General features: G+C 39.3%; 2 protein-coding genes across 2 annotated transcripts in view; both read left to right on the forward strand.

Annotated features, from left to right (window-relative positions):
- Window positions 1–5823, forward strand: part of erfl3 (Ets2 repressor factor like 3) — a 53861-nt gene extending 48038 nt beyond the window's left edge. Inside the window, exons 4-5 of the mRNA XM_067448881.1 lie at window positions 1–946; window positions 3420–5823. The exon at window positions 1–946 is cut by the window's left edge and continues 94 nt beyond it. Of these exons, the coding sequence (XP_067304982.1) occupies window positions 1–946; window positions 3420–4046 (1573 nt within the window). The 3' untranslated portion in view covers window positions 4047–5823. The remainder of the gene's footprint in view (window positions 947–3419) is intronic.
- Window positions 5824–9607: 3784 nt separating this feature from the next.
- Window positions 9608–25929, forward strand: part of cicb (capicua transcriptional repressor b) — a 46287-nt gene continuing 29965 nt past the window's right edge. The window contains exons 1-2 of the mRNA XM_067448882.1: window positions 9608–9890; window positions 17705–21563. Of these exons, the coding sequence (XP_067304983.1) occupies window positions 17810–21563 (3754 nt within the window). The 5' untranslated portion in view covers window positions 9608–9890; window positions 17705–17809. The remainder of the gene's footprint in view (window positions 9891–17704; window positions 21564–25929) is intronic.

A 25929-nucleotide genomic window follows, 5' to 3' on the forward strand; every position in this document is an offset into this window, starting at 1 on the left:
GCTGCGCTCCCCCAGCAGCGAGGAGCTGCGCAGTCCTGGGATGTTCAGCGGCCGCCGCATCGCCCGTGGGTCTGTCTCCGACTGCAGCGATGGAACTTCTGTCAACTCTGAGATTGAAGATGGGAACGGAGGTGCGTCAGAAGAGAGAGTGACGGAAAGAGTGGCTGAGAGAGGAGGAGGCGGCAGTGGTGGCGGCGGTTTTCGAGGTGCCGTCCACCCTCGTTTGTCTCATGAAGCTATGTTCAGGATGTACGGTGGACACGGAGGTCACAGAGGTCATCGAGTGACTGAGGTCGGACACAGGGTTCATCCTGAGCCTCTCTCACCATTCACCGTTTCGCCTCTGCCTGGTCCTGGAGGGCCAGGCCTGTTGGCGCCCCCTCTCTCACCAGCGCTCTCCATGACCCCGGGCTCTCACCTGGCCTACACGCCCTCCCCTACCCTGTCACCCATGCCTGGCTCCATATTCTCTTTCAACCCAGAGGACATGCAACGATACCTGCAGGCTCACACCCAGAGCGTTTACAATTACCACCTGAGCCCTCGTGCCTTCTTTCATTACCCAAACATCATCGTTCCTCATCCTCAGCGCCCTGACAAAGGCATGCCCGGACCCCAGGCCTGTGATCGCGGCCCTGCCGAGAGGCCCTCGGTGCTCAACAGCCATCACTCCAGCCTCCCGCCTCCTCACGCTCACCCTATTCACCACCACCTCGGGGAGGAGCAGCACCATTCTCCCTTCAAGTTCAAGCTCCAGCCTCCTCCACTGGGCCGAAAAAAGAGCGATAGTCAGGGTCGCCCGGGCTCGCTTTCCTCCACATCTACATCCGGTCTGGGCTCGTCATTGTCATTTGGCAGTGACCTCAGTTCAGCCAGTGGATCGGGACTGGTTTCCAACTCCTCCTCAACTGGCTCCCTAAACAGTGCTGGCTTGCCCAAGATTAAGGTACTAATGTTCTCCAGGATTGTAGTTGCTAAAAAAGTTTGTCATTCCTTGCTTTTTCATTAGTCCAACTTAGCAAAAAATCTGGCTCAGCCATTCACATTGTTTTAAAATGACAAATTAAAGGGGTGATGAATTGAGAAATCAACTTTCCCTTGAGCCTTTGATATATAAAAGGTCATGGTAATATAAGAATATCCTCTAAATTTAAAAGAAAAGCTTTTATAGACACCAGGCCCAGAAAACGAGGCTTTCAAATCGATGGCGTATTAGAAGGGTGAAATGTGTACGCTGCTTCTGTAGCCTCGTCCACCGACTCGTGGAGCTAGACTGATCGCGTTACCAATAAACACGCTGAAGATAGCAAGATAATCCTTTGTGAACAAGACACAGGTCGACAATGATGTGCCTTCTATATTGGATCCGACAGGAATGGTGCAGCACACTTATGCGAGTAAAACATATTTTTTATATGCGATAGTATTGCATTGTTGCAGATCGTATTTATTATGTGCATGTGTCTAACCGAGCATACCAGCATGCTGTCACAGGCTGGAGAATCCCTTATTTGTTGATTCATTGCGATTCGGGATCGCAAAGCCCAACGTCCCAGGGCTTTGTTTTCCAGACGGGCTACCAAAACGTAAGCACGTCGGCAGGCCGGTGAATCTTAAATAGTTAAATAACATTCATTTCTTGATCTCTGTTGTGTTTGAAAAGCACACGTCCGTGCATGTGTGTGTGTGGTTCACACTCATATCCATGGATCGGGCTGGCCAAGTAATAAAAAATAAATAAATCACGGGTGGATGAGAGATAAATCATTGTGTTTGTTTGATAAATAAGTTTTGAGACTGAGCCTCGTAAGATAATTATTCCGGCCGCTTTCAAAACAATCCCTCCCTCATGTGAACTGACAGGAAAGCTCATTAAATATGCAAATCTTATCCAATCCTAGCCATGGCCGTTTACTTCCAAGTCTCCAGTGCGGCACGCCCATCAAAACCCAGCGTTCAGAAGAGAGCCTCAAAACCAGTGTAGAAAATAGCCTATTACTTATTAGTTATGATGTTTTTGAATGTTTAAAACCACACAAACATCATAAGTTGACCTCAGACAACAGTATAAAAAAAGAAACAGTTCATGATACCTTTATGTTCTATAACCTATATGGCCTATATGGCTAACCTATATGGCTTTAATAATCATTCTAATTCTATGAGAATAGCGGAGTCCATACCACAGCTGTAATTATAACAACATTGAGGAACAATATCATTATAAACACTTTCCAAACAAGATTTTCTAGCTGATGAATGAGCTGATGAATTTAAAAGCCAATCCATATTCACTCAGTTTTAAAGAACTTGAGTATTTAAAGCAGCAGATGACACAACTGAAGTTATAATAAACAGAACATTATTGTCCCTTGGTGTGAACATTAATGTGCGACCACGGACCACAAAACCATATGGGTCATTTTTTATTATTATTGAGACTTATACACTATACACAATATGAATAAATAAGCGTTGTTAGGAAAGGGCAGTATTTGGCCAGGATACAACTATTTGAAAATCTGGAATCTGAAGGTGCAAAAAAAAAAAAAAAAAAAAACAATATTGAGAAAATCACCTTTAAAGTTGTCCAAATTAAGTCCTTAGTAACGCATATTACTACTACTAATACATTTCTGATACATTAATGGTAGGTAATTTACAAAATATCTTTATACAACATGATCTTTACTTAATATTCTAAGGATTTTTGGCATAAAAGAAAAATGTATCATTTTGACCCATAAAATGTATTGTTGGTTATTGCCACATACCTGTGCGACTTATGACTGGTTTTGTAGTCCAGGGTCCCATTTAGTTATTTTTTTAATTATAGTTCTCTATCTTGGTGTGAATGGCCTTGACTGTTTAAGTCCGACTGAAATGTAACTTTTAAATTGCATGTAAATGCACACTGATAGTTGCTACGCAATTAGTTCTAATAATGAATAAATGTATCTCTAATAAATATTTGTAATGTCTATATATAACAAATGTAATATTTCGTGTTCTAGGTTGGACAAGGCCAAACAAAACCTTCAGCTTCATTTAACTTTTTTAAGGAAAAGGAAAAAACAGCATCAGACTAAAATTGTGGTTAAAATATTTGCATAATTTTTAATCATTTTTGAATATTTTACTTTTCCGTTGTATAGTCGTATCAGTTCCCACAGTTCAAGAAAACTTAAAAATATTGTGTAATTCCAAAAGTGTCATTTGCAAGTCTGAACAACTAATATAAATGTATAAAGTAAGGTGTAGTTATGCTCAGTTAAAATGTATTTCTTCCCCGGAAAATTACACTTGTGTGAAAACAATTAATAATAAAAAAAACGTATCCAGTTACTACAAATGTCTGGGGAAGACTTGGACAGTGACACCCGACTCTGTTTTGACACTACATCTGTCTCTCTCTACAGGTTGAGCCTATATCTGACATTGAATCAGAAGAGGAAGTTGAAGTGACTGACATCAGTGATGAAGAAGCTGATGAAAGAGACGAAGAGTTTGCCGTTTTCCCATCTCACTACCGTAAACATAATCATCATCATCATCACCATCACCATCAGCATTATCCTCACAGCCAAAAGCACCAACAGCCCAATGGGACCGATGCCCGTCTCCACCCGGATGATGACTTGGAGGAAGAGGTGTTCAAAGCCCCCGCCCCTCCACCCTTCTTCGTATCTTCCACCTCTTCCTCAGGTGATGGTCGCCGCAGTAACCCCGTTGTGAAGAGCGAACCTGTAGAGCCTGCGGACATGCAGCTGGCATCCGGCGGACTGCCACAAATGCACTCCCAGTGTATCCCACTAAAGCTCCGGTTCAAACGCCGCTGGGACCAGGACCAGCACATGGAAGAGGCGGAAGACAAGAAAGTGAGAGGAGAAGAGAGGGGGAGAGAGAGGAACGGGATGGTGGAGGAGAGTGGGAGTGGAAGTGGGAGTGGAGAGGGAGAAAGCCCACCTCCTCTCGCTCATCACCGAGTAAGCGCCGAGCTCCACCGAGCCACGGCACAGCTGTCACTGGAGAACAAGGACTGCTGATACTCTTCAAAACAAGTAGACGACTGCTGATACACAACTCTACAACTGCTGATGGTCCCACACTCAAACATGACTCTTTTTTTGATCAATGACTGCTGATACTGACAACAGTGATACTGACACATACACTGCACACTTAGAGTAACTGACCCTTGCTTAATCGAATCCTGCTCCCCAGACTACCCTCGTTCCAGCACACGTTCCAGTACATCTCAGTGTGACCGTGAATATGAATGAGTTCACCCACGTGCCCCAGCGACCCTCAGGAGTGATGAACTTTGACCTTTGGCACTAGAGAATATTTTATATTTTTAGAAGAGAATTTTATTTTGCAAAGTGCCTGTGAGCTATCCCTCAAAACCCCACGAAGAGACCTAAAGATGGGCATCAGAAGGTTTGGTCTGGTTTGAGGATCTTGATCTCCAGCAACCCAGCATTATTTTCCTCAGTAACAGCCTGTGATCAGTCTCTATGTGATGGGATGCAAATGCACAGAAAGTCACAAACAGACACTGTTCTAAAACCAGCCTGGTCAGAAGTCCGAACCCTCAGGGACAAAAGCCCTCAACACGCACACATACACTCAGACATGATCCCTTTCTTGTTTCCCGTATGAAGCGTGTGTCCGAGTTCGAGTGTGAATGTGTGTTTTTGAAATCTAGCTGTGTCTAAGTTCTCAGGATATCTCCCTCCTATCCTTTACTATCTAAACCAGCTCACCTTAAAACGTTTGCGCACTCTTCCATTCTCTTTTACTCCTCTGGGACCATACCTGAATCACTTTCATTCCGTTAGGACGAAATGACTCAGGCGTAACATGCGGTTCAGAGACCATACTCTTAAATCTCTTAAACGGCTACTTTCTTAGTCTTTGAAATGACGGTCTGAAGGTCATGCACATTAGAGAGTTTATAACAAGCTTACCTTGTATAGTCAGTCCTTTAGTGAACTAAACCAGCATATCTCTCTCTCACACACACACACACACACACACACAATCTTGTACAGTGATTCACCAGGACTCCTTGTTAAACTATTTTGGCACTTGATGGACCCTTTCGGAACCAAGAGCCGATCCTGCCCTTATTTACTGTCCACAGTCCTTTAGCCATATTACAACATCCACATACCGTTATGAGATCTTTCTGTGGAATGGGGAGGTGAAAATTGCAGTTTCAATCTATAACCCCAAACATTTAAATACTAACTTAAGTATATAAAGACAGTAGAAGTCATGTGCTCAGACATTACACACACATACACACACACATACACATACACACTGCCTCTTATGCCTTGTTTTAATAGCATGTCTGAAAATGAAAAACTAAAATCTTGAAAAAGTATACACTCAATATACCTTAATATATTATGTGTTAAACATACTATAAACAGAAAGCATAGCATTAACTGATATATAAATTTCAGGGGGGTTTGTAACAGATTGCGTTTCGAGGGGAAAGTTGACTCTTCTCCTCAGGGATAATGTTGCCGTTTGCGTAAGGGAGGAAAATTTAGCTTTTTTACGTTAATAAAAGGTAGGGTAGAGGGGCAAAAGACTAAATTGTACACAAGACTCTAACAAAGCACGATAGCTTCACACCACAGATGATGTGGCACATTCGGTTCTTTAACCAGCATGCACCTCCTCGACATCCTGTTCTTACTGCCACAACTGATGTGTGTGTGTGTGTGTGTGTGTGTGTGTGTGTGTGTGTGTGTGTGTGTGTGTGTGTGTGTGTGTGTGTGTGTGTGTGTGTGTGTGTGTGTGTGCGCGTGTGTGCGTGCGTGCGTGCGTGTGTGCGTGCGTGTGTGCGTGTGACAGAGGCTGTACGTCTGTACGTGCATGTATGTTAAACCACACCCAAGGCTGTAATTCTTTTGAATTCTTGCATCATGAACCTCATAAACCTGTGTGCACTAAAGCCGTGTGGAATTTGACCACAGGACTTGAAGCATCAGTGGGGTGGCCAGTCGGACACTAGCCATGTTATAATGCTTTTCCAGTGACAGGAAGTATTTGTATCATGTCTGTGATACATAAAATGATACATTAGACAAAATTGGACTGGCAGCAGTGTCACCTCCTCAAAGTTTTGAACTCTTTCTAGCTGCCTTATTCCCCCTTCAGCCAGGTTTGATTATGTTTAAGATGTCCTCCTGCTTTCTTATTCAACGAGTCAAGTCTTTAAGTAGGGTGCACTTATTTTACGCCCAGCATACCTCATAATGTGAGAGGTGGAGCTAAATTAGAGAGAGGGTGAGCAGTATTGACCAGTGCAGTCTGTAAACTTTTGTTTGGGCACAAAGTGAGTGCATTGTTTTTCTTTTGGAGGGAAGATATTTGTTTTCTCTTAGGCTGCTCTCATTGGTTATCCCAGGATGTCACTTTTTTTAAAAGTCAAATTATATATTTTTTTTCCACCTGAACTGCTCCTGTTTATTTGCTCTCTGATGTCAATGTTGCTGTTCATTCTAATTATTATTATTATTATTATTATTATTATTATTATTATTAGTTATCATTATTTTGTTGACATTTTTCCTCATGTTGTAGTCATGATAACATTGTATACAATACTGTAAGAGATCCTTTTAAGAATGTTTTCCAACCCCTGCCTTCCCACGAGCAACCCAACAGTGTGTTTAGTGTAACATTTTAAAATGTTGTAAATTAACGTAAAAACTGTATCTTTAATATGGGCGGTTATTGTGGAGAGATATAGGATGGAGGAAGGGCATTCAGGGGGAGGATCGGGCTTATGAATTGTACTCAAGTCATGTCATGTAATTGTTATTTTGTAGTGTTACTGATTTCTTGCTCTTGTAAAAAAAATTCATCGGGGGATTGTATGATTTTAAAAGATATATTGTGTATTGTTTTTTTGTGTAAAAGTCTCTCTCTCTTACTTTCTTTCTCAAATTTATTTCTGTGGTTCCATAATTCATAATAACAGGTTTTAATACCATGATGTAACATTTTACTTCCTCCTTTATTCATTTTTGTGTTCTTTTTTCAGAATTGTAATTAAAATGTAATCAGGGTCAATTAAACTGGTTAAAAGCCATCTGGTTTCTGCAACTTTTTTTTCACAACACAGATTAGTCCATTCTAGTGATACAAGTAAAATCTCTTTTTCAGAGTTCTGTAGAGTTTCTTTACTGTCTTATGTGTATGTACAGGACCTCAGATGCTTGCAATACAAACATGACAAAACTACTATTTCAAATAAATGTGTATATGAAAAGTAAACGCATTGAATTCCATGCAAAGCAATATGCTTTAGTTTACACCATTATTGGAAAGGTACTCTATTAAGTCGTGTTGTGTATTCAGCCTGCTGACATGATATAATGCTGTCTTCACGTGCAATCTGAATTATTGTAAATACTTATAAAAAAATAAATCCGATAGCACGAAGGCAGATTAACATAGACTATTTAAGACTGACCTCTGCTGTCTATAGAGCAGAAGTACAAGCGTTATCAACCACGTAAAATCATCACCATTGATTTTTGGAGACATCCCTCAAATCGTTTTCCTTACAAAAATTATACTTAACGCGTTGATGTAAACAATACTGCTAATTGAAACGGTAATTATTTAAAATGGTAAGGGTATAATAAGATTATAATAGGCTACTTAATACTTCGTAGCCCATCTGTCGACAAAAGTAAGAGAAACATTTTGTTCTATTGTGATTGTATTAAGGGCACATATATGTCACTTCTTGTCTACTAAAGAGCTGTGAGACTGTTTCAAATTTACCATTTTAAGTGAATTTTAAACTTGACATTGTCTGCTGACCTACTATAGTAGCCTACTTTTTGTATCCACTACTGATTTAACATGCAAACGTTATTCGGTCATTTCAATAGACCCGTTGTGTGTTTCAAATGAAAGTGTAATCATATTTCTGCTCCTGGTTCATCTTATCATCCTTGTCATGTTTTGTTTTGTCACATTCTCTGCCTGTCCTCGCCCTTTTATTCCTTTTATCACCTCAGTTGTTGTCTGCATTTTTGAGGGAGCTAGACAAGTGAATATGGTTCCCTGTGGCACAGTGGGAGTGTGGGGTGGATGGATAGATGTATGACAGCTGATTGACAGCACTAGAGAGCCAAAATAAAGGGGCCAACATCACGGTGGGGATCAGGTCAAAGGGCACCACTCCGGGGAGAAGTACTAATAAAGGAGTATGGCACGTTAAAGACACTTGAGTAGGCTACTGCAAAACGTGCTTTTATTTTGAATGATACAAATTCATGTTTATCAGTGAAAATAGCAAGAAAAATGTGCAGGAAAGAACTTTACATTTATTTTATTTGAATCCCTATACTTAACTACCACACAGTGGCGCGTGCACGCATGTTAGTTTTGTGCATGTCAACGTAAAACCGACAGAGGTCGCTGTACATTGCCTTAACGTTTCAGGATGGCGCTTCAGAGTACTTGATTCTGTCTACAACAGCGATTATGTAACTTCTTCGCTTCTCGAAGGAAATTCACAACGAACTTTCATTCTGTGAATGTAGATGTGTGAACGCTTCAATGCGTCCATGTGTACGAATACGACGTTCTTCTGTATTTAAAAGTTTGAAGAAAAAATATTAAAAACGGTATTTGTATTTCAACGAAAATGTTCTTACTTATTCTCCTACGTGTTTTAAAACAGTGCCTTATGTCGCTTTCATCAGTCACTATGTTGTCCTACTACGCATCAAGCATGGGGTTAGGCGAGTACGTCAGGCCACGCCCCTTCCATCCAGCTGGTGGCAACATGCTTGATGACTTCATCGCTGAGTTTGATCATTGGCTCCTTGTCGCGGCCCTTCTGGCCAATCGCACAGCGGCACGATGACGTCACCTCCAAAATCCTGCAAGGGTTGTATGGAAGGGGCGGGGTACAACGGCACATACGTTGGAGACAGAGGAATACGGCGCAACGATTGGCTCTCGCACACGAGGTGAGGGGCTGTTGCTGAGAGAAAAGAGAGGCAGAGTGGAAAAAAATCGAGCAAGAGCGTCAACAGTGTCCATCCCGTATTCATAGTAGTGTGAAAGTGAAATTGTTAGTCAGAGACCCGCTCGAGGGGAACGTTATTGTCATTAACCGAATCCGTTCAGTGGTTTCTACTTTCTATTTCATCCTCAGAACTCGATAGATGTCTAAAATAGTTTCATTTAGCAAACCGTATTAAAATGAAAATATACGAATTGTTTAACTTAGAGACATCTCTTGCAGTTCAGGGGAAGTATAAAACTAGTGATGTTAGTGCGATATGTTGCGCTGTCGTTTGTGGTAAACACGCACCTTTATTTAGGGAGCGAAGACTCGTATCGCTTTATTGGCCAGCGCTTCTTGAAAACCTCCTTCTTACCCGCCCACACCCTGTTCCTATGGTTCCCAGCGCTCTCATTGGATACTGTAACTTTTGGAGCGAGTGCCGGCTTGCTATCTAGCCTCATTGCGATTGGCCCAAAGTGCCTGCCAATCAACTGGAAAAAGCCACTGAGAAATGCCTCTGAATTTGTGCTGTCACATCCATAGGCTACTGTATCTGCCAGTGCGCGCTGATTGGCCAGGCTGGCCAGCTGTTAGTGGTTCATTCACCATTTTGTGACTGTAGTGGAAAAGGGATTCATATAGTTTTTAATCCCTCTCTGAGTTGCTGTAGGGAGGGGGGCAAAGATGTTTTACGGAGGACCAATATAAAGTAAAATTCCAGACAGGCAGAAGACATGGCTGGACGTTGCACGCCACTTCAGACGAAAGGAGAGAGCCCATCTGCAATTTGCACCGTAATTTAATCGGCTACCTCCTAAGTATTTCTGCTGTTTTGGTAAGTAGTTATTACTCAAAGGAAACCGCCGCGAATATGACTGGCAAACCGAATTTTAGACATGACTGCTGTGTGCAAAGACAAATGGAGAACAGACCAGCTCACTAAAATATCAAGGAAGGACCTAGAGCAAGAAAAAGGGAGGGGGTGGGGATGCAGAGTTAAACTTCGTCAAATGTTTTTAAGACGGCGTTCAAACCAAGCTTTTGGTTGATTCAAAAAGTCATTCCTTTCCCCATTGTTTTGACTGAATGGCATGAGTTTGAGCAACTTGAACAGAGCAGACTGGCACTCATGCACTGCGTTACGCACTGGCAGGATTACGCTCGAGGAAGGATTGCACTACCTACAGTACTAGCGAGTAACAACGTCACGGCGCCAATGTAAAAACAAACAAATTAACAGTTCACTCCGTATCCGACACTATTACTCGGACTTACTACGCGCTGCCATCGTCTCACTACTAGGACGGCTCATAAAGGTGGATAATTTACAACTTTTGCTGCACGGTACGTCCTTATTAACATGAACAACCTTTGCGTATTGTGCACGTAAGTACGAGTGTGTTTAAACACATTTCAAATCTTTCTTTTACTCTTCTAAAAGGCCCTGCTTGTCTAAATTAGCTGTTGCGAGTCCTTGGCATAGTACTACTCCCGTGCCGTGACATTGCGAAGCGCTGCGAGTAGGCTACTAGTACTACCACCGGCGGCTTTCGTGCGCACTCTGACGGTATACGCTTTTTATTGTTGTGCATTATTTCAGCGTCTCCCCTCACAGCCCATACATTTCGGAATACGTCTCTGTAGAATTATAAAACAGCCTTTAATACGAACAAACAATTTTGTAATCAATTAATATTGGAATAAATATTTTAAAAGTACCATTCAGCCCTCACGGGCCTCCTTAAATAGAGTCGTGTTGTCACAAGTGGATTTTTGTGACTCTGAGATTTTGTCATCTTAAGAGATGCACGTAAACATAATGCACACTGCTGTTGAAGAGTGTGTCCATATAATGATGGCTCAGTTTGCCTGCATGAACATCAGCCGTCAATTCATTTTCCATCAGGTCATGTGTGTCACTTTGTATGCTTTTATTAGTAATGGTAGGTTTGTGCCACTGATACATTTGCCACTTTTGATCATGGTGGATAAATGAGTGATGCGCTTCCATGTCTGACTGATGGTGGAGGAGTGTTGTTTTGGGCAGCCTTGCTTCTACGTCACTCACTACATGTACGGCTTCAGCATCCATACCGTACATGTTTTTTAAGCTACTGATTTGAAAGTGTTTGAAGAACTCTTTCGCAGTTTTTTTTTTTGTGATGCTCGACTGCTGATTTTTCAACAAGCGTGGCATGTGCCCCTGATGCCCCTGTGCGTGTCCGTCTCTTGAGTTTCTCCATGTTTTTACTGTTTAATGTGTGTGACTGTAACACCCCCATGCTGACCCACTTCAAAGTCCAAATAAAGCAGGTAATACAGTTGGAAATGGACAGGCTTTTTTTGGAGGAAGGAAGCCATAGCACCCATGCATGCCCCTGAGCTGCACGGCACTGCACTGCTGCAGCCCTGCACCCTCCTGTATGCCCCAGAATGCACATTTGCAGAACAATCTGTGAATGAGCACAAAATGAGTGTTGATACGCAATGTGTTTTTTTGGAGTGGGCAGATTGTCGACTTGGAAGATTTCACATATTATGGTGTATGCCACTGTCGTGTGTGTTTTTTGTTGTTTTAATTTGGAAATCTGCATTTTTATGTTTATTTTGCTTGGTAACACTGCGGTGGAGCGATGCACTGTAAGACTTACTCTTCAATTAAATCCGAGTAGTGTGACAGGCTGGCATACTGGCATCACCACTGCGTGTGAGTCTGTGTCCCCCTTTTTCTGTTACCCTGTCGCACATCAGTTTGAATATATAGATAGGTGCTTTATTGACCCCTGAGGGCAAAGAGTGTATAGATGATGCATGGTTGTATTTTTATTTGTGCAAAGTCTTTTTGACACAAACAGTTGCTCTATTGACAACTGGTGCACTGTGTGTATGTGTGATCTTGCGTGTTTGTGCATGGCATTGGTGTGCGACGCACAGTATATCTAGGCTTAGATTATTTTGAATGCGCAATATCAGTATTAAAGCTCAATATTAAATTCATAATATCAAGTTTTTTATCTGGGTGAACTGAAATATGTTCTGGCTCAATTGATTCACCTTAATAAATGTTTAGCTTCTGTGAATAATGACTGAGAAGGAAAAACAAATGGCTTCGTAGACCCTTATAAAGGAGAAATATCAATCGTTAATTCTGAAATAAATCATTTGACCTTTTAGTGACAGCTGAATGTATATTGTCCATTTATCAGTTTAAGTCAAGCTTATACGTGTTTCTATTTTTTTTAAAGTGGATTAAGGTTGTAATGCATACAGTTCTTGTTGACCTGAGAATGAGGATTGCAGGTTTTACAACAGTGTTCACATAACCATATAACACAGCCACGTTTCCGCCGAAAACACTCCGCTCAGAGTGCGTGCTTGGATTGGACTTCTGTCATATGGCTGACGTCAGAGTTTTTCTTGCTTTAGTGAGACCTTTAATACAGGTATCATGCTAATATCCAAAATGCTGAGACTTCGTTTGACCAGCTGTTGTCACATTAGAGTCAGAGAGCTGTCATAGTCACGGGTAGTGGACCTTGGAGTAGTGTGTGTGCGTGCCGTTTTGCATGACTATCGATGCTCAAATTAAATATCTGAATGTTTTATCTCATTTGTAATATACATTTTTTGAAAATATATGAACCTGTCTAGTAATTATAAAACATATAAATGGATATCACAGATTGCTGTAGTTTTATGTTAGAGATGTTTTTTTTGTGTGTGTTCATTTTCATTTGATTACTGTATTAAGTGTAGATCCTATAATATAATTTTAAAATCCTTTTAGATACTTCACAATAACTACGTCACTAGTCTGTATTGTTTTCCCATTTACCTAGAAATCAGCACATCTGAATATTTTTTTATCTTGAAATTGATTTATTTAGAAGTTTTGGCATTTTTTTGGAAAGGAACTTTATATTATTGCTCCAGTTTTTTGAAAGTTTTTTTGAAAGAATGATGTTAAGGAGTTAAATTGATATATGTCTACATTTAACTTGTGGAGAAGTACTGCAGCAGTGGTACTACAAGTATCACTATCAACTTGGCAAGTTGTCAAGCACGTACATTCTATCTTTAATGAAGATTTGAAAAGCAGCAGATTTAAAAAAAACGGATTTCTTTTATATGAAAAACCAACAAAGGAAGCTATAGGCCTGAGATGATAGTTATTAAATGATCAAATATAATTTCCTGCTAATTATCTGTGGTTCAAATTCAAAAGACGTAAATCTCTGGCTAAATAGTGATTTTGTGGATTGTTCAAGGTCACATGTTTCCAAGATTGTAGGTTGTGCATTTTGACATCATCCATGGGGTTTTGAGTTTCCCGAGCAGGAATTTCTAGAAGCTGCAGGGTTTTCTGAATTTATGCAATCAGAACAACACTTTTTAACAACACGCTTAAGCTTCACAGCTGAGAAGAATATATTCGACCATGTGATAATTCATATTGCTGTGATAAATATCTGATCATGGGCATGGCATAATTTCCAGATTTCTGTCAGCCATAAATAAGAAGTTGCAAAATCATTTGCGATATCAAATTATATGCAAACTTAAGGGTTCATGTTGGCAGTTAGGCAACATCTTCCCTTATCATATATTAGACCAAGGATAAGTGAGACATGTTCAGAGTTTATTGTGTAAAGGATGATCATAAGCTTACAGTATACAATAGCTTTATTGCTTCGGATATTACAGTTATGCCTTCACTTTTACGAACAATATTTATTAAGATGAATTTTGTGCATCCCCATATTTTAATGTTTGTTGTACTATTTATTGATATTTATATCATTAAGTTTGCATAGTTGGGTGACTAACTATATACAAACTTGTAAAATTGTGATGAACAACCATTTCACAGGTTTACACCATGATTTTTATATTATAGAATTTGAATGTTGTACTTGAAATGTAATAAAGAAGTTTTTTGAGGTGGAATTGGGGTATGCTGCCAGTGAGCACAACTTCCTTTTTAAGCATTGATCATGTGGTATATGTGTTTTTTTTTTTTACCATATAGGGTTAATTTATTGTAAATTGGCAGTTTCTTAGCATGTTTGTTTCATTTGAGCGGTTTTAGTTTATGAATCAGGTCCAGCCCTTAGGGTTTGTTTTTTTTGTTGCCATTATTTGCTTACCATTATTTCTTTATGGTGTCCCAAAAAAGACACTGGCTATTCATGGACGCTCACACTTTCCTTATTGTTTTAACAATGCCAAGACCTTCTGACTCATCACTGAGAATACAAGGAGCAAACATGATATAAAATTACACTGAGGAGAGAGAAAGAAGCTGATAATAGTGGAATTTATTCTGAATCTGGCTTAATTGTTTGATAGTTGATACCACGCTGACTCGTACATTGTGTTCTAATGTGTGCATTTAAGTAACATATATATACACACTCACCTAAAGGATTATTAGGAACACCTGTTCAATTTCTCATTAATGCAATTATCTAATCAACAAATCACAATCAGTTGCTTCAATGCATCTAGGGGTGTGTTCCTGGTCAAGACAATCTCCTGAACTGAATGTCATAATGGGAAAGAAAGGCGATTCAAGCAATTTTGAGCGTGGCATGGTTGTTGGTGCCAGATGGGCCAGTCTGAGTATTTCACAATTTCAAAAAAGATTTCCATGCACAGCCATTTCTAGGGTTTACAAAGAATGGTGTGAAAAGGGAAAAACACCCAGTATGCGGCAGTCCTGTGGGTGAAAATGCCTTGTTGATGCTAGAGGTCAGAGGAGAATGGGCCGACTGATTTAAGCTGATAAAAGAACAACTTTGACTGAAATAACCACTCGTTACTACCAAGGTATGCAGCAAAGCATTTGTGAAGCCACAACACGCACAACCTTGAGGCAGATGGGCTACAACAGCAGAAGACCCCTACGGGTACAACTCATCTCCACTACAAATAGGAAAAATAGGCTACAATTTGCACTAGCTCACCAAAAATGAGACAGTTGAAGACTGGAAAAATGTTGCTTGGTCTGATGAGTCTCCTTTTCTGTTGAGACATTCAGATGGAAGAGTCAGAATTTGGCATAAACAGAATGAGAACATGGATCCATCATGCCTTGTTACCACTGTACAGGCTACTGGTGGTGGTGTAATGGTGTGGGGATGTTTTCTTGGCACATTTTAGGCCCCTTAGTGCCAATTGGGCATCGTTTAAATTCCACGGCCTACCTGAGCATTGTTTCTGACCATGCCCATCCCTTTATGACCACCATGTACCCATCCTCTGATGACTACTTCCAACAGGATAATGCACCATGTCACAAAGCTTGAATCATTCCAAATTGGTTTCTTGAACATGGCAAGGAGTTCACTGTACTAAAATGGCCCCCAAAGTCACCAGATCTCAACCCAATAGAGCATCTTTGGGATGTGGTGGAACAGGAGTGGGGTGCATCCCACAAATCTCCATCAACTGCAAGATGCTATCCTATCAATATGGGCCAACATTTCTAAAGAATGCTTTCAGCACCTTGATGAATCAATGCCACATAGAATTAAGGCAGTTCTGAAGGCGAAAGGGATTCAAACACAGTATTAGTATGGTGTTCCTAATAATCCTTTAGGTGAGTGTATATACATATATAAAATGTCAAAATAATATGCTGTCGCAGTCACACTCTGAACTAATCATTTCAATTTGTCATTCATCATCTGAATGTTCAAAGATGGATTGTCTATAATGTGATCCTGAATTTTGAGTTAAGCCTTAGAACATTGTTTTATGTATAATATTCCATAAGGAGGAAGGAAATCTCTTTCCATTGCAAATAAACAGTTTAAGGTCACTAGGAACAGTGGGTGGAGTGTCTCTTGGAATGACTCAAAGAATTCCCCAATTCTCCTTTTAAAGCCATCTCTCACAGGAAAATCCTGTGCTTGTTTTGTTTGTGTGGGAGTGTCTTTTTGCACATTTTTTGTGAGTAGGCGGGAGTGTGGAATAGTAGAGAGAGTGAGAATATGATTGAAGAGGAGTGTGATTTCACACACACATGTTTGTGTGTACGAATGCATAAGGACAGGTCGGTAAAGGAGCGAATGTTTGTGTTTTTTCCTTTTGCTGAATTCTGAGCCTGATTTTCCCCAGGTTTGTGTATTGCAGCGTGACAGCAGATGCTAAATATGTCTGTTTTGTGTGTGTGTGTGTAGTATGTGATGTGGGTATGGGAGAAGAAGCACACACTGGGGCGCCCACAGTATCCCAAAACGCAGAAGGATGCTATGGATCCCCCTCACTGCATGCGCATGTTGATTGTTGACGTTGGCATATCTTCACCATCCTACAATATTCACATCCCATACGAAGCACTCTCGACAAATGATCTATAATTATCATTATTTAGACTGAAAGCATGGGACAGGTCTACTGACGTCATATTGATATATTTTTTTATTTGAAAAATCACTCAAGAGCAGACATAATTTGTTTTCGGCAGCCAACATGAATAAGAGTAACCTCTGTCATGCCTAATGCAGCAGAATCCAGAGCTTAAACTGCCATCATATGCCATCAAATCCAGTTATCTTGATTTTGGATGTTGGGATAAAATTCTGACATTTTAATGGTGGATTTATTTTCAAGTTTTTTAAATGTTATTTTAAATGTACTGTATTTTAAAAAGAAAGAATCATTTTACATGCTTTGATTAATTTTTAAAGCTACCATAATAATTTAACTATTTTTTTCTATTCTGTATATGTTTTGTATATTTTTGAACATTAATATGTTAAAAAGCATTTATAGTTTTGACTATTTATTAAAAATGTCAACAGTGTTTTGCTTTTGACAAGCATTTTAGATTTTTTAGGCATGTCGGCTAATACATGCCATGTTTTTCCTACTGATGTGGTCGTGGATTTAGTTTTCTTTTGGGCCCTTTTGGCTTTGTCCCTGTGAGAGTAGCAACAGTGGATGAATATTTTTAAATGTCTAATTCTAATTTTTGTATTATTAAATGTACATTTGATAAAAATATATGTAATATGAAATGGCTATAACCTTGAATCTTAAAAAAGCTATAACACTGACCTTCACCTACAAATTTAAGAAAAACTAAAACAACATTATAAATACTGTTTCGCCATATGACGTGAAAATGTACAATACTGTTTCAGAACAGTGAAGAAAAATAGGCAAAATATCTAGAAAGGCTTAATACCTTTTCTGCACACCATGTCTATCACAATGCATCAAGACTAAATTTGCATTAAAATGTTGTTCACAATGACACTCCAGCCTCACTTTCAGAAAAGTACTTGGTGTAATGGAGAAAGTCCTTCCTTTGCTTTCCTCATAGTGCATATTCTTTTTAAACTTCTTTGTTGCATGTAAAGCTTGCTTGTGTAATTATTTAGCACACTTACAGTCTTGCTGTTTTGCAGTAGCTTTTAAACCTGTATTCTATTTATTAAATAATTGTAATCTTATCGAAATATCTGCCTAAATAGGCATTAGATGACTTGATGTCTTTTACATTTTTGTGTACATAGCACTACTTTTACTGTTTGGTCACATTCATACACTTGGAGCAATATCTTCCCATCACTTTGTACTGACAAAAAGGATTTTTTTTCTTTATCTATCTCTTTTTGACTCTCTTCCTTCTTGTTACAGGTTGTTGTGAAGAGAAACAAAAGAAACCTCAAAAGAGCCAATTAAACGGGAGGAGAGAAAAAAGACAAAAGAGGAGAAAATAAATAGTTGCCAAACTAAAAAAAGATGAGGCCACCAAAGAAACATAGAGGACGTTCTCCTTTATCGACAAGAGCAAAAGGAGCAAGAAAACGAGGGGGCAAGCTTGAAGGACATTCACAAACAACAGCGCCTGCACCGTCACACCAGAAATGCACTCCATCCAAAGAAGATAGCTCTCAGGACAAGCATATCAACAGTAGCGACATCTCAAACAGTGAGGGGTTAAATAAGCAAATAAGAGAAAGGAAAATGGAAACATCAAAATCTGAAGAGAATGCAGTAATTACGAATAAAGCAAAAAGCCCCAGGAACATTAACACTAACAATTTAACAGATAATGACTCAATAAAGATAGCCAGCAATGCACATGAAAATGTACACAGTAATAGCACAGACATCTGTAACACGAACACACAAAACTATACTAGCACAAACAGTAAAGGTAGTGACCAACATGCAAACAGCACTCCTAGCAACACACAAAACACAAATAATACAGCTAATAGTTTAAATAGTTTAAAAAGCAACTCTTTCGGTGCCAACCACACTTCCACCACACCCTCCAGTCGAAAAACAGCCACTTTTAAAGCCAGGGTACCCAAGAAGAAATACATGTATGAACATCAAGCTTCCAATACCTCTCCCATCAGTTCGATCCCTGTAGCTCAACTCCCTCTTCATAGCAATCATCTAAGTTCTCCACACAACTCCATTTCTCAGAGCACTACTCCTGTGGTCAGAGATGATTTGGTTAAAGCAGATTCTGACAACAATGAGAATAGTAGGAAAGAAATTGGCAAAATAACCAGCACAGAAGCTCCAAAAGGAGATAGAACTAAGGGTGATCTGTTGAAAAGTGAGGTGCCTTCTGAAGGACAAAAGGTGATCCAAGCAGTGGAAGTAGATGGATATGGGGAGCAAGCCCCAAATTCTGTGCGGTCATCATCCACAGACACAGCCAGTGAACATTCTGTGGATTTGGAAGTACCTGAGCCCTCTTGTGTGCAGCTAAATTCAGGTAACCATGTAAGAGTGTCAAGAAAATTCAGCCTGTCCAACAATTCAACCCTGTCTGTCCTCCTGTCCCCCAATCACACACAAACTGAGCAGAGAGAGTCTGCAACAATAGCAGAAGCACTAGCTAAAGGACTGAAAAACCAAAGGGTCCTAGCACGTAGACGACCAAGAACAAATTTAAAGGAAGACAAGAAGCTGATCAAGGAATGTGTATTTATTTGTGGTGTGGTGCGTGGGTCCAGTAGAGAGCAACTGAATGTAGAATTGCAGATTAATGGGGATGGGACATTGCTCTCATATCCATTTCATACTTTAGTAAGTCGTCCACACCAACCCATTGACCTCATTTTAGACGCCCCACCCCCAGGAAATGAACTTGTGGAGGTTGGGACGCGTGTTTGTGTGCCTTATGGAGGAAATAATGGTAGGGAGTGCTACAGAGAAGGTGTGGTTGCTCAGGTAGACTCTCATTCAGCTTCCCCCTACATAGTACTTTTACAGGAGGAGAAAGAGAAGGAGAGGTGTAGCAATGAGGAGTCGCAACAGACATCAAGTGCACAGACTGTATGTGTTGCCCGCCAGAACTTGCGCCTCCTTGTTCCGCCATGGGATGGGGTTATGAGAGAGAAAGAACGAGAAGAGAGAGAGCACAGAGAGGAAATAGAAGTGGAGAGGGAACTATGTCAGTTAAGTGAGGGAATGGAGTTGGTAACTGCAGGTACTCCCAGGGAGAACTGCAGATTCCCATCTCCACACACAGGGGTTCATCACTATGGAAGCACACATCTGTCATCTTCCACTTCACCAGCAGTTGTGATGGTAGCAAACAATATGTTTACTTTATCAGCTAGGACAGAGGATGAGGGAACTGGGAATAGGGAAAGAGTTAGAGAAAGAGAACATGAGCGAAAGCAATTGCAGACTCCAGAAGTGGACATGGAGGTTTTGCGGCTTAACATGGCACCACTTAGAGATGGTGGAGGACACATAGTCTCAGGGGGACCAAAAGCATGTGTGCCAAATCAGCACAGACAAATTTTTTCCAAACCTCCTGGGTATCCAAGTCCAATTACAGTGGTGCGAGGCATCTCCGGGACATCTTTAGGAAGTCCACAGCCAACCCCTTCACCTGCAATTTTAGGGACTGATGGAGGAATCTCTCACCCTATGCCACCCTCTGTGCCTCCTTCCCCCAGCTCCAGAGGTTCTCTGACACCTCTGGAAAAGACTCCTACACCTTCACAGACCTCTACCCCAATTCCAGGGAGTTCTGCCTCCTCTTCTGCTTCTTCCTCAAGATCAAGGACACCTTTGTCAGCTGCCCAACAGAAATATAAAAAAGGCGATGTGGTTTGTACACCTAATGGAATTCGTAAGAAGTTCAATGGAAAGCAGTGGCGGCGCCTGTGCTCACGAGAAGGCTGCATGAAAGAGTCCCAACGTCGTGGCTACTGTTCTCGTCACCTCTCCATGCGTACCAAAGAAATGGAAGGAGCAGTGGGAGAGAGAGGGAGTGGAGGAGGTGGAGAGAGTAGCTCAGGGACTGTGACTCCTTCAGATCTGCGGGGTCGTGCTAGCAGTGAATTTGATTGGGATGAGACTTCTCGCGACAGTAGTGAGACAAGCAGCCGAGGTACTGACTCTCGTCCACGTCTTGGCTTGCCATCACTGGTTCCTCAAGATTACTCTCGTTTTGACTTTGATGAATGTGAGGCTGCAACTATGCTGGTGTCTCTAGGCTCAAGGTCTGTAACACCCTCATTCTCACCAATTTCAAATCAGTCCCCATTCTCACCTACACCTTCCCCATCAGCTTCACCACTTTTTGGCTTTCACCCTGCAAATTTTAGTCCTATTACTGCCTCTCCAGTCTTGCCTCCTCGCCGCCATAAAAACCCAAGTGGTACCAACAGTGGTGTCCCAAAACATGGAACAGGAGGCACAGAGAGGGAGAAAGACAGACATTTGTCTGGTATCGTGCCATCCTTCCACACCAGTCTAACCTTCACAGTACCTATGAGCCCAGGCAAACGCAGGACGGATGCCCCACCTCCCCCAACTCCACTGATGCAGGAATATTCCAAACCCGATCAGGATCCAAGCTGTCGTGACCCTTCCCTTGTAACAAATCTCTGCATTATCTCTCCACAGACCACTACTGTCACACACCCCCAAAGACTGCCTTCAACCACTGCCTCTTCCCCACCAGCTTCTCCCCTAGGCTTAGAATCAGGTTCACAATGTACTGTCTCCCAGCAGCCTTTGAGAGACTCTCCAGTAATAGTGAGAAATCCTGAGGTTCCTTTGATAAAGTTTACAGAACTTCCACTGGCTAGAGTTGCAGCAGTGGACAGGACCAGCTCCACAGAAAACAGCCAAACTGGTGTACATCCAGAGACAGGACTACAGGTTCCTGTTCCAATTAACGCTGCTTCCACTAATGGATCTGTCTTACTGCAGAATCCCACCTCAACTCTTGTACTAGTGTCTACTACCTCTTCCATTCCAAACCCAACCCCTGCAGGTCTACCTACGCAATCCAGCGCCACTTTAGCCTGCATATCAGTGCCTAGCCCTGTCCAAGGGCCTGGTCTCATTGGTGCGGGTGATGGAGGGGGACAAGATAAGAGTGCCCCAGTGATGCTGCAGCAGCCTGTCCCTTGTCACCCTGCTCCTACTGCCCTGCTGCCGCTCATACTTCCCACAGAGACCTTGCATCCTGTGCCATGCAAAGACATCATTATGGGGCGACCTGGAACTGGTAAGAGAATTCTATATTTACTTTTAGCCTAATGCTAACACCAAAGCTTATGTTGTTATTCCTTGGGAAGATGTTTATTTGCTTCAATTACATAATACCACATGAGAAAATACAATGTCAGACCAATTAAATGAAAATGTAAAATCAAAACAATTTAGAGAATAAAGATAAACCATTATTTAACAACTTTTGTATATGCACACAAAATGTCAAAACAGATTGTCATTCTTCAAAATGTGTTTTGCAAGACTACCACCAATGTACCACATATTTAAATAGTTAAAGGGTTAGTTCACCCAAAAATGAAATTTATGTAATTAATGACTCACCCTAATGTTGTTCCACACCCGTAAGACCTCCGTTCATCTTCAGACACAGTTTAAGATATTTTATATTTAATCTGAGAATTTGTCCAAGTGTAGGCACACTATACTCTCCATGTCCAGAAAGGGAATGAAAACATCATCAAAGTAGTCCATATGTGACATCAGTTGGTTAATTTGAATCTCTTAAAGCATCGAAAATACATTTTGGTCCAAAAATAACAAAAACTACGACTTTATTCAGCATTGTCTTCTCTTCCCTGTTTGTTTTCAATCCTCAAATAAAGATTCAAACGCTAATGAATCAGCTTATTGATTCATGATTCATAACCGTTTGAATCTTTATTTGAGGATTGAACAAACAGGGAAGAGAAGACAATGCTGAATAAAGTCGTAGTTACTGTGATTTTTGGACCAAAATGTAAGTTATTAGTTTATTATTTTAGTCAATGGCAAAGAGTTAACAATGCTTTTCTTGAACTCATGTAACTTTTCAGTAGCCAAACTGTTTTATTGATTAAGCGTTTTGTTGAAGTAAAATACTAGTAAAAATAGTGATTTTTTTTTTGTCACACACAGTTACCACACCATTGGTGAATGTTTAGTTCTGATTGCTTTAAAGGTCTGATTGGTTTTGATGTAATGGTGTTTAATTAATCTTCAATAACTGCAATTAATTAGAGTTCACTCAAAAATGTAAATTCTGTAATTTGCTAACCCTCATGTTGTTTTAAACCGATATGACTTTCCTTTCTCTGTAGAACATAAAAATATATATTTTTGTCCATAAAATGGAGGTCAATGGTAACCAAAATTGTTTCATTACCAACATTCACAAAATGGTATGTAAAAGTAATTTTCATTTTTGGGTGCTCTCTTTAAATTATTGAAGATTATTAACAGCTCAAAATTAAAACCAATCAGACCTTTTAACCAATCAAAAGCAAGCATTCACCAGTGTCAAGATCAATGTAATACTGTAACAAAAAAACATTAATATATTGCATGGCTCTCTAGAATACTGAGGATAGACTACTTGTATTCTAAGTTTATCTCATTCTGCAAACCGTTTTGTATGTTTTAACAGTATGTTGAACTGTATAATTGATTGTTGTCCTGTAGGTGACTGCGGTAGTTTTTAAGCTCCTTGTTTTATTCCTTTTACATAAAAATTATTTCAGCTCTGTCAGTTTTTTAAATCTCTTAATAATGACTGGCTAACTGTAAATTATTCCTTAAATAATATATCTCTATATATTTATTTTGCGTTGTAATATGGATGTTTCTTAGGTTCCTGGTTAAATTCCTTTTATATTCAGCACTTATTCCCCCCAGATTTTGTTAGCAGAGATAGATTGACACAACAGTATATTTCTGAATAATAAGGATATTTTTAAAGAGAATATTATGCTAATTGACCCTAACTGGTTTTCTCATTATACTGAATTACGTTTCGTTTTCTTTGTGATAGTTTTTATTTAAAAGCACCGGCAATTACAATTATTTTTAATATGTATTTTATTTTTAAAAATATATATTTTAAAAATAATAAATATGCTTAAAATATGTTTGCTTAAATGTTTTGTATTGTTACAAAGAGGATCCTGCTTCAGCTTTTGAAAATGTTCATATAATTTTTTTATTATTATTATTATTATTAGTAGTAGTTTTTACATTTATGTATTTTTCACTAACCACATTTTAACACATTTGAGATTTAGTTTCTGCTGATGAAAAGCAGTCCCACTGCATTGACGTTCTATCACTATTCCTCATATAGTATATTTTTTAATCATTAATTAGTTAATTGTTACATTTTTGTTACATTGCTTTGAAATCTGGTTTAAAGACTCTTGGTCTCATTTTGCTACAATATAATTTCATACACAGCTGCCAGCCTGGGTACTTATTTATTTATGTTTTTTTTAATTTTATTATTATATATGTTTGTCTATTTTTATTAGTAGTATTATTTTTTACAAATTTAGACCAGTGCTATGCTGGAACCCTGATGTGGTTGACCCATTCTCCGTTTACCTGTAGTTCAAAAGTAATTTCATGTAACTTTAATGTAATATTCTGATAATTTAACTAACAGTCCCCATTTGGAAATTCAGACACATTACTCTCTCCCTACATTATGCAATTGTTTTACTTTAGCTCGTTGAAATGCTCTTTACTCTTTATTTTCACACATGTAGTTCAGATTCTCAAATTGCATAATGATGTTTTTTATTTATTTATTTTTTTTACATTGGATCACAAGGACCAAACACTTATTCAAGCATTCCTTTTTTCATGAATGGCACATCAAAAAGTATGACTTCTCAGTTTCAGTGCTTGTAAATTGGAAGAAAAAAAATATCACAGAGAACTATATTTCTCCCCATTTAAATGAATTTAAATAAAATCTATTTTAGGATATATATATTGCCTCTTAAAATTGAGCTCAGCGTCTATTTCTTGCAGGAATTAATGCTTTGGTATTAAAAGCAGGTAGTGGTATTCTGCTGGGTCTTAAATTTTGCAGAACCGTCAGCTGCTGTAATAGTGTAAGACGGTGCACTGATTGTGGCACTTGCAGTGCTGTTTTTAGCACAATATTCAAAACATGGTCATTACATGTTACATGGGAAAAAAGTGATGTTATGAAAAAAACAAAGACAAAAACAGCCGAAGACTAACCTGAAGTGTTTATCAATTATGTGTTCAGTTATATATGCATATGTGTGCTAAGGAATGAGACTGTCAATTATACGGACATAACAGTGTATCAATTATAGGTGGAAGTTGTTTGTATGCATCTTGTATGCTAGGGTTAAAAATATATATAATGTGTGGTGTCTAAGCTGTGATCAATGTGTGATGGAGGGAAACGGAGTGTGTGTTGTGAAAGGACAAGAGGGCCTTTGTAAAGATTTAGGCCTGATCTTGTAGGCCTGCCTTGACACGCAGGCTCGTAAGAAGGATGTTAATGCAGAGAGACAACACACACAGTCTGTATAACAAAACTGCAGGCCTGCTGAAAAGAAAAATAATCCATAAATTCATAGTATCTGCCCAAAAGTGAATTTGCCTTTATGTTTTGAATGGAATTAACATACAAAGCATTATAAGCATTATATGAGACCAAGACTCTGAAATGTAATACTTGAAATGTAAGTTATACTGTTCTGAAAATAGCAATTATTAATTTATTTTTAATATCATGCAAAATGAAACGGAATATAACTGAACTTTATGTTTTCCTTTAGCTGATCAGCTGATTGTGGTACATATAAATTACATTTTGCAGTGCTGCCCATGTTTATGGTATTTGGCATTTTTTTCAAATTCGTACGTTTAATATATATATATATATATATATATATATATATATATATATATATATATATATATATATATATATATATATATATAATTCAGTTTGTCAGCATTTATTTTGTTTCCTGAAGAGTATTGTTTTTTTGTTTTGTCTTTATTTTAGAATTTTTGTTGTTGTGTGTGTGTGTGTGTGTGTGTGTGTGTGTGTGTGTGTGTGTGTGTGTGTGTGTGTGTGTGTGTGTGTGTGTGTGTGTGTGTGTGTGTGTGTGTGTGCGCGCCAAATATAGTATAGTAATACCACTTTTTTTTTTTTTTGTGGGGACATTTGGTCCCCATAAGAAAAACTGCTTGTAAATCATACTTTTTTTTTATTATATATAAAATGCAGAACTTTTTCTGTGGGGGGTTATCCTTAAGGGTTAGAAAATACAGTTTCTTCAATATAGAAGTAATTATGCCTATGGAAAGTTTCCATAAAACATGTGTATGTGTATCTATGATTTATGAGGAAACACATTTGTATAATGACATAGTTATTACACTGGGATTGCAACATAAATGTTTATGAGGACATTTCCTATGTCATTGTAATTAAAAATAGCTTGAAACTTACTAAACAACATTTTATTAAAAATGTAAAAACGCATAAAGTTTTCTCTGATGAGTAGGTTTAGGGCTAGGGTTGGGGTATAGAACATACAGTTTGTACATTAAAAACT

The sequence above is a fragment of the Pseudorasbora parva genome, chromosome 7 (genome assembly GCF_024679245.1).
Source record: "Pseudorasbora parva isolate DD20220531a chromosome 7, ASM2467924v1, whole genome shotgun sequence".
Classification (NCBI taxonomy): Eukaryota; Metazoa; Chordata; class Actinopteri; order Cypriniformes; family Gobionidae; genus Pseudorasbora; species Pseudorasbora parva.